This window comes from Filicampus tigris, chromosome 9 (assembly GCF_054856515.1).
Source record: "Filicampus tigris isolate MCC_2025a chromosome 9, RoL_Ftig_1.0, whole genome shotgun sequence".
Classification (NCBI taxonomy): domain Eukaryota; kingdom Metazoa; phylum Chordata; class Actinopteri; order Syngnathiformes; family Syngnathidae; genus Filicampus; species Filicampus tigris.
The window spans coordinates 24,490,461-24,502,593 of record NC_141225.1 but is presented as its reverse complement, the minus strand read 5'-3'; the positions used below and the strand labels follow the sequence as shown (position 1 = coordinate 24,502,593).

The 12,133-nt window shown below is 41.6% G+C and overlaps 1 protein-coding gene across 2 annotated transcripts; it reads right to left on the bottom strand.

Moving 5' to 3' along the window:
- Positions 1 to 146: 146 nt before the first annotated feature.
- lmcd1 (LIM and cysteine-rich domains 1) lies at positions 147 to 11,766 on the bottom strand. 2 transcript variants are annotated; one of them, XM_086041133.1, is made up of 9 exons: positions 11,268 to 11,766; positions 11,107 to 11,153; positions 10,840 to 10,993; positions 6,252 to 6,337; positions 4,842 to 5,097; positions 3,484 to 3,633; positions 1,992 to 2,195; positions 1,628 to 1,846; positions 147 to 1,048 (listed from the first exon to the last, which is right to left on the bottom strand). In XM_086041133.1, exons 3-9 carry the CDS (start codon positions 10,855 to 10,857, stop codon positions 938 to 940), a joined length of 1,044 nt encoding a protein of 347 aa, XP_085897259.1. In that variant the 5' UTR covers positions 10,858 to 10,993; positions 11,107 to 11,153; positions 11,268 to 11,766; the 3' UTR covers positions 147 to 937. The 2 variants fall into 2 exon arrangements, with proteins under 2 accessions (XP_085897259.1, XP_085897260.1); XM_086041134.1 differs by lacking the exons at positions 11,107 to 11,153; positions 11,268 to 11,766 and having other exon boundaries at positions 4,842 to 5,119; positions 10,840 to 10,889.
- Between the last annotated feature and the right edge of the window lie 367 nt (positions 11,767 to 12,133).

Sequence of the window (12,133 nt, the reverse complement as noted above, 5' to 3'; positions counted from 1 at the left end):
TAACACACTTTTTTTTTTTTTTTTTTTAATGATTGTTTTTAAAGACATGATGGAGTACCTCACCTCTTTGCCCACATTTTAAATGCGCACTTGCTCCTTTGAAAAGAGAGATTTGACAGCATTTGGATTGAATCATGAGAACAACAAACATTTCAAGTCTTTTTATTTTGACGAAAACAGCAAAACGGGAAAAGATGCAAGCAGTGTTTTGCGGTAAGGAATTTGGAGCCAATTAGCGCAATAATTTATTAAAATACTTTCACAACATAACTATATTTAGATTTGTTGATTAAAATGTAATAGTTAAGCATCAACAAAAACAGATGAAAATAAAATGCTTTCATGTTCTAACTTTGTAAACGTCAGCTTTACAGATGGCACGTCTGCTATGCAGTTAGTGTGTGTTGCGAGCCACGGTTTGGGGAAATTTGCTATTTTGACATTATTTAAAGCGCAGTTGTCATATGTATGTATATATGTATATGTATAAGCCTGTCCAGTCCGGCAAGCCTGAATGTCAAATATGAGCTCATTTAAACAATCTCCAAAGGCCTCGCAAGCGAGCGTTCACATCTGGATCACGTCACTCGGCCGGCAATTTACGAGTCGATAAATAAGCCCAACGTGTCCACTCCGCAATAAAAGTCCTGTTAAGCGCTCCAAACGACACTCTTGGACACTTGAAAGAGTCCACTCGTGCTCAGCAACATGCTTCAAGTGTGTGTACTCTGTTCTGTGGTACCTTGACTGACCAAATCAACTTTTCTCCTGGAAATGAACTGAAAGGCATTTTTAAACCAGTGCAGCTTGATCCAGAAAAAAACAGCACTGCCATGTAGAACAACATCATAGAAGAGAACGTAAAGAAATAAATTGGTTTCATAAAGTGTCATGCAAGTCAAGGTACCGCTGTACTCTGCAAGTGTGTGTGTGTGTGTCAGTGGTGGCAGGGCATATCCAGGCTTTGTCCGCACCTCCAGCAGCAGTAATGATGATGATGCCACGCGCGGCCATCTTGTGCCACGTGGAAAGACTCGCCAAAGATCAGCTGAAGAAATAACAATAGAAAAATACAAGGTTGGCTGGAAAAAAATAAAAAATAGGTCATGAAAATAAAACACATGCTTATCTAAATATCATAAATAAAAACTTAAGGTTAAAAATGCATTCATAACATATTAACAATACAAATATATAAATTGAATAAACACCAAAAATCAAAATGAACGCAAATAAAGATAGATAATGCATCATTTACAAAAAAGCTATGTAAATTGAAACAAATGGTGTTAAATTATATCAAACATTTTGATTATTTCCTTTTAAATAACAGTATAATAGTATAAATAATATAATATTATATTATATATTATTATATATTATATAAATAACTTATTGAAACAATATAAGCAAAATATTTTTAACAAGGCATTCAAATAAAATAAAGTAACAGCGCTTATTAAAACTATATATTGAATCACATCAATCGATTAGCTGCGACTGAGCAAGATTGTCCGACTTCTGACTTGCTTAATCCCAGTCATTGTTGGACTTCGTTGCATTTTCGCGGGGACTCCAATTGATTTGTTTGCTATGCGTGTTTGCGTCCGGATTGCCGATTCGTCACCTCGTCGCAGCCGGAGCAGCGCGGCCTGACGCTCTGGCAGTAATGTCGTCCGCACAGCAGGCTCCCGTCGGACCAGAAGTAGACCAGGTCCGCTAATCCCTGGCCGCACTCGGCGCACGTGAAGCAGGCGGGATGCCACGGGGCGGCACGGTAACCGGCGCGCTCTGCAAAAACCGCCGGGCTGTCCGATGCGATGTCGCTGCCGCAGCCGGAGCAACGCTGAAAACACAGAGGGGTGACGATATTAAAAAAAAAATAAAAAATACAATGATACTTTGATTTGTCTTTTTTTTTTTTTTTTTTTTTATTCCACGCAAGCGGCGGCGAATCTCAGTCGTATTTCTCTAACGGACGGGCATCTTACGCATTGCGTGTTGTTCTCTGTGCCGTTGCTGGGCTCTTGGGGGGCGACGGTGCTGTGATCCCGGTGATGGTCTGCAGCATCCTTGTCAGCGTGGTTTTGCTCCTTGGCTTCCCTCAGGGCTTGACCGTCACCGGGCAGTGCCACCTCGCCCACGCCCAGCACCTCCATTTTGTAGCGCTTCACAAAAAGCAACATGGCGGAAACCTGCAACAGTGAAGGCATATCACTTGGAAGCCTGGGGTTGAGGTTTAAGGGGCGGGTTTAGACATCAGGGGTTGTTTTTTTGGGGGGGGTTAGGGGTTGGCCGATTATCAGCACCCATATTTGGCGTTTTGATGAATATTGGCATCTGCCCTTTTTTTAATTTAAATTTGTATTTATTTATTTATTTTTAATCTGATGGCCGATATAAATCAATTTAAAACTAAGTTGAAATCAAAACAAAGGTACGCGAAGGTTTAACATTTGTCAAATTTTAAAGAACTTAATTTACTGTAGAAAACTACATGGAGCTAGCGCCCTGAACTTTTTGTTTGAATTTTATAACAAAAATGTATTGTATATTGTCGAAAATTTCTTGTTATAATAATTTAAGAAATTAACATTATGTAAATCTGAAAAAACGTTCAATAAACATATGCTTAAAGACTTTTCAACCCAAGTAAAAAGAGTTGCCGCCAATCTTTTCCTTTTTACTGAAAATGAATATCGGCTCCAAATATCGGTTTTCGGCCTCCCTGACTACTCATAATCGGTATCGGCCCTGAAAAAAGCATATCGGTCCATCTCTAGTGCAGAACTAAAAGTTGGATTGGGTTATCGCTACGATTGGAGTTTATGCTTAGCAGTTCCGTTTAGGATTTAGGTGTTGGTCTTGGGAGTTATGCTTAAAGCTTGGGCTCAGGGATCCGTTTTGGTGCTCAGTTTGGGATATGGCTGTAGTTGAAGAAGGGTGCAGGTTTGAAGTTGGGGTTAGGGTGCAGAGCTTGGAGTTTGAGTAGGAAATCAGGCTTTTGGGATTGGGTATTGAGTCGCAGGGTGTTAAAGGTTTGAGGTAAAGAGTTGGGTTCATGCTTTAGGATTTACCGGTAGGATAGGACATAGAGTAAGAATTAGTGATTGGGGTGAGGGTTCAGGAATTAGGTCTAGGGATAGGTTAAGGTTTAGGTTAGTGAATAATGTTTGGACCACTAACCACGACGGGCCATTTTAGTACCGGGCCACACAGGTATATTTATACATACATCAATAAATATCTGTCCTACCGTGAACCGGTCCCTGGCAAAAAAAAAAAAAAAAAAGGTTTGGGGACCACTGGGTTAGGGGATGGTGTTGGGGTTTAGGTTTAGGGGGATAGCGGTTAGGAATTAAGGTTCGTGCTCGGTTTAGGGTTGAGGATATGTCTTTAGCGCTATCGGGTTAAGATGCGGATTTCGTTGTAATTGGAGTGCTTTGTACCTTGGGGAAGGCTTGCGACTGTTTGTCAGCTCACCTCATTGTCGCTGGCCAGGCTCTGACAGGCCATGGGGTCCTGGTCGTAGGCGGGGAGCTGGCTGAGGAGAAGCCTGCGACGCAGCACGGCCCCCCCGGTCCCCGAGACGGGACGCTGGCTCTCCGGGATCAGCTCCATGTACTTCTTGGCCTGTCAATTGTCAAACTCGCTACCATTCTGCTCAGTTCTTTCAAATCTACAAACTCAACAGGGACTCATTTTGCCTGAATCCATTTGTGTCAAGACAGATTTGATGTCCTTTGGTAGCCATGACTTGGCGTTCCACAGGGATCTGTTGTTGATCAAGTGTTATTTGAGCGTTACTGTGAAATACTTGCTCTTCGAAAGACTCGTGGTCAGAGTGCTTTATAGATATTCATAACTATACGTAGTGCTCATTTCCTTCGCCCCCATTCGCTGTGTCCACCCACAGTCTGACTCCCTTCGCGATCTATGAGGTTATCGGATGACAGCGGCGCAGTCGTGACTAATAGTCCAAAGTTGCACTTGGAAGGCGTTTTAATTTTTCAACGAGTAACACATTTGACTGGACATGTTGCACCGCAACGATGCTGGGCCCCCACCGCCTCAAAAGGCGGACCCCGGCCCCTCCTTCTCCGACAATCACGTTCACCATTGCAGTCGCAGCCTGTGAAACCCGAAACAGACGTGCGGCTTTTTAATGGGAAGCAGACGCTAAAATCATGCAGCGCTGCTAAGTTACTGCGTCAAGCTTACACTTGTAGCTTCCTTTTTTTTTTTTACATCGCATTTACATCCGACGTCTCTCTTTGACCTTTCCAAAGACGTGTTCAGTTCGTTGAGGATTCCAAACTGTCTTTGATGTTTGTGTATGCCAGGTTCCCCAAAGACTGAAAATTGACGTCAAAGTTCACAAAACGTATTGACGACTCAAAATTGCCTCTGAGGTTTACAAAAAATGAGTTTGTCACAAAACCGCCTTTGATGTTTTTGAAAACACCTACAAATAAAAATGTGTTAGTAAATAGTCTGACATTTGCGAAAACAAGTATAACTCTGTTGAAGTCTTTAAACGATTTTTGATGTTTATGGGGCTCAAAGTTGTCGTTGATGTGTGTGAATAACGTTACGTTGGATCCATCGAAGACTTGAAATTGTCTTGTATGTTAACAAGCACGCCCGTCAGCTTCGTGGGAGACTCTAAATTGTCTTTGAGGTTTGTGATGAGAAATATACGCTCAATGAAGACTTGACATTGTCTTTGATGTTTACTTCCTTGTCAATAAACCCTTCAATGTCAAACTTAACGTGGTCATTTAAGGACATGTCAGCAAACAATGCGTCCTAAAAATACAAAATGGGTCTGGTTTCCTCACCAGTTTCTGGTTGAGGCCGGCGGGCGCCCAATCGTAGGTGGTGGTGCTGAACGTGGGGTCCTTGCGCGACACCACCGGATTGGTCACGATCATGCGGTTCCTCTTGTATAGGCGAAGGCCGCCGCCCCCTTTCACCTTGGCCGTCAGGTGGGCGCAGGGCGAGTCGGCCAGGAGGCGGCCCATTCGCCGGTCGTCGTCGGCGTGGTTGCCGGGGGCGTGGTCCAGCGTGCTGCAGCCGCACGCCACGCACGCTTTCCTGACAAAGAAACATCAAAGCCCTGATTGGGCTCAGTGACACGTTCCATGCTCATTGCAGTGTTGCCTCGATATATCGAAGGCCGTTATTAGCGCCCCCTGCTATTTTGCGGCATCTAAAGCAATTATGTTTTTGGGGGGGCGGGGTTAGAGTCTACAGGCACTCGCCTACTGTATGAACATACTTTTTTTTTTTTTTAATACTTCCATACATCTGGCTGTTGATGTTTTTAAGGGGAAGCTCAAGACACACCTTTTTAGTTTGGCTTTCAACAACTTTTAAATAATTTATCTTTTCTTTTGATTGAAGATAATTCTATGTTTTGCTTTGAATGTTTTAAAGCACTTTGAGTTGCATTTTTGTGTATGAAAAGTGCTATATAAATAAAATGTGATTGATTGATTGATTGACTATGGAGTAGCGCACTTCAGTGTAGTACCAATTTGCACCACAACATGCCAGGCAGCACTGAGCTCTGGTGGCAGACCCGCAGCAAATAAGAAAACAAATAAGAAGAAGAAGAAGAAGTTTGAACGTGTTGCTGTTCGGATGTTGAAGTTGCAGTACCAAAACATCTCTGCTTATCTCCCTTTGCCTGACTATGGTGTTTTGCATTATATGCTAGCATTAAGCTAGCCAACGTTCGTTAGATGAAACATCATCTATAGTTTGGTGATTAGAACATTTTCTATGTTCATTACTCCAAAGGTGTTGTTATTCTGTGTGTGTGTGTGTTCAAGTAGCAGCTAGAATTACTGCAGCTTTGATGCTCATTTCTGTGAACCCATCTATAGCGTTTCACATTGTATGTTAGCATTAAGCTATCGGAATTTCGCCAGACAAAATTGGATGGTTTGGCTGAACTCATTGGTGCTCAAAGGCAATGTTTCTTTCTCTTTTGTTTTATGTGCCAGTTTTACAGTGGGCTGAAAGTAGCACGCACAAGTCACGTTGATAGTCTCCCATTTCTTGACAGCGCGAGAAGGAGAACAGGCGCGCCGCTAATGAATACTTCAAAATGTGCCTTTAAACCAGGGCTGAAGCTAGTTGCAAGAATGTGTTTTTATTTGGTCTCTCCCTATTGTGGATTTTCACCACTCGCAGTATAAAACACGATAAAGCAGAGTTGACTGTGAACAAAAGCGTGACGTCACCTCCAAGAATGTGGCCGCAAACCAGAGCAGCCGTCCTTACAAACGAGACACACAGCTGGATTTGATGCGCTCGCCTCTCCTGACATCTGAGGGGAGAAGAAAACACAAAAATAAATCACTCGTGCTGCTCACTTCTCAATGTTGTCAATGAGCACATTGCAACGACGTCGCTACACAAAAACAGCAGCGCCACTTATCAGCTAGCTGGACGGACGCAATTGGCGTGATGTCACCTGTTGCTAGGCAGGCTGTTTGGTCGGCTCTGTTGAAGACTTTAAGTGGCTTTGATGATTCATGTCAAGTCCATTGACATCCCAATTGTCTTTTTGAAAACAAGTACAGCGCACTTTCATTGAAGACGGTAAAGTGTCTTTGATACAAGATTGTTTGGCTGTTATGTTTTTGCAAAGTGTCTTTGATTCTACAAAACAACAGGTGCAGTTAGGAGTAAATTGTTTTTCGTGTTTGTCCGAAAACAAGTATGTTTGGTTCATTTGATACTAAATGGTCTTTGACGTTAATGAAAATTGGTGCATTCGTTTTGTTCCGGACTCGAAACTGTCTTTGTTGTTTGCGAAAACCGATATGCGAGGTTCGTTCACGACCGTGCCCTTTGAAATATGCAAAAACAATGAGCATTTTTTTGGAAGACGAATTGCCTTTGATATGAGCAAAAACCTTTCAATGAAGACCCTAAATGGTCTTTGATGTTTAGTTTTTCAAGTTTTAAATTGTTTTTGAGATGTGTGTAAGACACATCATTTAATTGTCTTATGGTAGGTTTGTTCAAGGCCAAATGGTCTTTGATATTGGCGAAAACAATGTTAGGTCCTTGGAAGACTTGAAATGGTCTTTGATGTTTGCGTAAACCATTTTAGGTTGGTTGAATGCTTTAACCTCTATTTGATGTTTACAAAACGGACTCTTGAAATCGAATTGCATCTGGTGAGATTGCTGTGCAGAAATGCCCGCATTGCTTTTTCCTTTTCAAGTCCCAAGGGCAGGGCGAGTTGACGCTGATGTTTAATTTTACTTTTAGAGTATGTTGCAGGCTGATAAAAAAAAAAAATGGGCCTTGTCGGACATTGCTTGATTGAAACCTTTTGGCTGAAGTTGTGACATTGGACAGCGCGTCCGGCCGCCTGCTTGTCTGTCACCGGGTATTAGCAAGTAGACTGGCGCTTGGGTCGATCCCAGGGGAGGCTGACGGGCTTTAGGTCAGGGCTCAGGGCCAGTGTCATGTTGACTCAGGAATAGGAACTTAAAGCGGATAAAAACTCCAAAAGATTTGATTGTGTAACGTTTGAAGAACACCGGAGTCGCTCGCGTCACACCCGGTACTTAAAATTCTGTCTGACCACGACCTCGTACGCGGGCAGCATTTTCTTGAAATTGTCGTTGATGTTGACCAAAAAAAAAAAAAAATGCACCTCAGGTCCTCGGAAGACTTGAAATGGTCTTTGATGTTTCATCAAAGCAAGTATTCACTGAAGGCAAAAATTGTCATTTGATATTTGAAAAAACATGGATGCCGTGTGCATTGAAGACTCAAAACAGGTATACTGTACATGTATTTGTAAAAAGCAGTACATTAAGGACTGTTGGAGGTTCTTAGATCATCTTTGATGTTTCCAAAAAAAAACAGTCTCTTGAAGACTTGACATTGTCTTTGACGCTAGGAAACGTTTGATTCAAAGTTTTCTTTGAAAACAAGTTGGGTTTGATAAAGATTCTTAAATTGTTTTGGGTTTTTTGGAGACTTCAAATTGCCTTTGATGTTTAAAAAAAATGCTGGTCTGCTGAAGACTTGAAATGGTCTTGAATGTTTACAAAACAAGTCTGTGCGGGTTGTTGATGAGTCTAATTGATGTTGATGAAAACAAGTATGTCAAGACTAACTCTTCTTTGATGTAAAGTTCAGTGAAGACTGGAAATGATCTTAAGGACTTGAAATTGTCTTTGAGGTTTGGTACATTTGAGCCAATGATAACTGGAAATTGCCTTTGAGATCCTCCATGCAGGGTTATAACAGTTTCGGATTTTTCATTTTAGTATGTTTTTATTTTGTTTTGACTTTTTTTTTAATTCATTTAGTTTTAAATCGTTTTCCGAGTAGGTTTGTTGGTTTTTACTAGTTTTTTAAATATTTGGTTTTAGCTTGTTTTTTTTTTATTAGTTTTAGTTTTTTGACTTCAAGACAAAAATAAGGTCACGTGTTGTTTAATAAAAGTGCTACGATTCTCAAACAACTGACCTTCCATTTTCTGTACGGACGCACAGACATATTGACCAATCCAAAAAAACATCAACGAATCCCGAAAAGCTCATAAAAAAATACAAATTGGCAAAGGACATTTTCATTATAATTGTAGTTAGCTTCATAAACCTAATATGTAGTTTCAGTTAGTTAATTTTTCAAAAAGCATTTTCCTTTGTATTTTATTTCGTTCGAGAAAATTGTTTTTTTCCATTTTAGTTTAAGTTATTTTGTTGGCTTCCGTTAACTATAATTACCTTGCCTCTCTGGTCACCTTTGAACCACTCCTGAGTTATTTCAAGCCGCCAAGAACGAGGAGGATCGGCCGCCAATTTCATCTAATTCAGAAAGGCGACGAGGGAACGACGTCTATATTTAGAAAGTGCGATAAGAAAAGTTTGGCTTGGCCAACTCATTCCAAGCACGCCGACTATGTGACGGAAACGAGCAGGAAATGCTAATGAGATAAGAAGAAGTCCAAGGTCACCGGGTCACATGCCGGCTTGCTGTAATTTTGGACTAAAAAAAACAAACAACAAAAAAAAACGAGTTTATCTTCCACCCTTTCCCCAAGACTTGAAACGGTCTCGACAACAAGAATGTTAGGCCACTCGTGAGCTCGACTGAAAGTGTCACCTCATATTTGTGGAGCTATAAAAATAGCCGGCAATATGAAAAGCACATCTGGCTCAGTGGAGGCTAAATTTGTCATTGTTACGTCTCGGCTCCCCGCAACAAACCTGCGTCTGTGTATGTACGTGTGTGTGTGTGTGTGTTGTGAGTCTCTTGGATACAAAGGGGGAGTAGTTTAAGCCCCTGACAGGTGATACTGATCCCTCAGGTGATCACAGATGAACGTCACCATTTGTGTACAGTTGTCAGTCAGTACTCCATTGCTGCCAGTTTCCTTCATTCTCAACTGCTTAAAAAGGATGCGGTTTTTTTTCCCGACGATACACAGTACACCGCTGCTAAGTATTCTTGCTGCTTTTGTTCACATTCACATCTGTAAATGTGATACTCAAAGTAAAGTATTGTTTAGGTATGATTGACAGTATTTCTAGTTGGCACTGGCACTGGTCAAGAGAAAATGTTCATCTGAGACTGCTTTACGTGTATTTTGGATGCTGATTTAAAAAAGAAATATTATTGACTTTTTCAAGCACATCCGGTTTTTAGAATTTTCAAGACGTTTCGGGAAAAACAAAATACACCTGTTGCTGAACCTCACCCGTAAATCGGAAATATTATGAAATATATGACATATTGTATTATTCTTATGATGATGATGATGATCATTATTATGAAAACCTGATGTGCTACAGAAAAAAAACGAGGGCAGATTTGTAATCAGCGCAAAAAAAAAATCATCTTGAAAAGTTTACTTGCATCGCTGAGGAAAAAATGTAGTCAGTGTTCTTTTTTTGTTATTTTTACGCATTATTAATATTGAAATTAACAAAGTCTCTCAGACACTTGAACTGTTTGACCAGTGTGGTAAAACTCTGCCTCTTCCTCACTGCACGGGAGCCGTGCGGCATTTTGTCGCATCAAGATTGCCGGGCTTTGGGAAGAAATTCAGGATGAACCTAAAATGCACTTTGACCCCTTTCGGCGTCAACCTAATTTGACCTTGTGTCAATTTTTGTGCAGCCGCAAAGCTTCAAACAGGACGGTGTTGTCGGAGCAACACAGAGACTGGAAGCATCACAGAAAGGCTTACACATCAAATGGTCATGAATTTATGGAATCTGGGAAACTTGTTCAAAACGAATAAGAAAAAAATCCCGTCAAAGATGTTTTGACGTGTGGGAAAGGTTTTTATTATGAAGTCATCACTTGGTGGCAAAGAAAAATAACGGTGTGGAAGAAATGTGATTTCATGTTAGAGGACATCATGCATGAATCACGATATGCCAGTGTTGCTTTACTGCATACATTTCTGGCCGAAATCTAACGATTTAAATCGAAATTGTAAAGTTCAACACTAAAGAACAACGTCTGGTAAAACCATCAACTGTTCTTCCTGCAATTCATGTTTGTTTTGAGCTTTAGGGCCAAAGAACAAGTTCAAGTATTTTAGTCATACATTTTTAAGATCGGCCATCGATTTTTTTTTTCGGACAAATATCGAGATTGATATCAGCCTAAAAAAAAAAAATCACATCAGTCAGGCCCTACATTTTAGCTTCATCTGGAATTTTCACCCCAAACTTTTTGGGAGCGCTGCATTATTCATGTGGAGTTGCCTCACACTGCTCTCATTGCCCGAGCTTGTACATTTTCCACTTGTACTCTATTATTATTTAAGGAAGAAAAAAAAAGTCCTACCTTGGCCGCGGCGTCCATGCTGGCGTCCGTCTCGTCTCGTCTCGTCTCCCGACCCACACTGAGACTTGAAATTCCTCGCTTGTCAGGCACGCTTCCTGTCCACCCCGCCCACCGTCACTCTTGCTTCCCTCTCCGTCCTCCTCCTCTGCCCACCCTTCCCCAAAAAAAAAACTAAAAAAAACCCAACACCAGTGGGCAGGTCTCCTCACCTCCTGACTGTGTCCCAGCCCGCCTGGTGCTGCAGGAATGCGTTTCCTAGCAACTCACAATGGACGCTGGCCTTCCAACGTGTTGCTCCGCACAAAAAAAGTTGGCTGCCGCTCGGCGGTGTGAGTGGGGGGGAATAAAAACAGTTCGCCAATGAAAATGTTGCAAAAATCGCCCTCCTCCTCCTTGGTGGAGGTAATAGCAATTGTCTGCTTACTCACCTTCTTCTCTCAGTTTGTGTGCTGAACTTAAGTGAGCTCACCATTGGCCACAACATTAGGCACACCTGCACTATAGACATGGATGCAAATTGGACAATAATTTGTGTGCACGAGAATATAAGCGCAGGAAGCAGAAAAAAAAAAAAAAAGTCGATTGTATGCCAAAAGAGAAACTTCGAGACTCGAGGTGGAATGGCTTGCTCAGCACAAACAAGCCTGACCAATAATATGACGTGCGTGCGGTTCACCGCGCTGCACTAAAGACCCACGTGGGTGGACACACACACTTACATGGAAAAGGGCAAACGAAGACACTAACACACTCACTCGCATAGGTAGTCACAGACACACACTCGCACAGTTGCACGCGGACCCGCACGCGCAAACAAATAGACAAACACGCACGGACACGCGTGCACAAGCGCGTGCACACAGACACACGGAGGAAAAAGACCAACAACTGCTCACTACGGTACCCTAGGAAATGAGAGCAACGACTGTAGTTTTTTGTTTTTGTTTAGAAACGACTGTCGGAGCGTTGTTGGGTGAGGTTATGATGTCACTTCCTGTTAAGGTGAATTCAATGCAACAGCGTGACCTGCAGAGTATTGAGGATGTTTTCGCGTGTGTCTTCCAAGTGAAACAATCATAAAAGCAATTAACTAGATCAATATCAGTGGAGAACAATCATATTAACAACTTAAGATAAGCGATTCAGAAAATGCATGGATGGATTTGAATTAATCTTCAGTATTTCGTTACCATTTGGACTTTTTAATAATTTGCTGTTGATTCATTTCATGATCTTTAGAACTAATGCTATTTTTATGTACTAATGGCATTGTTACTTATTTAATGAAATTCCA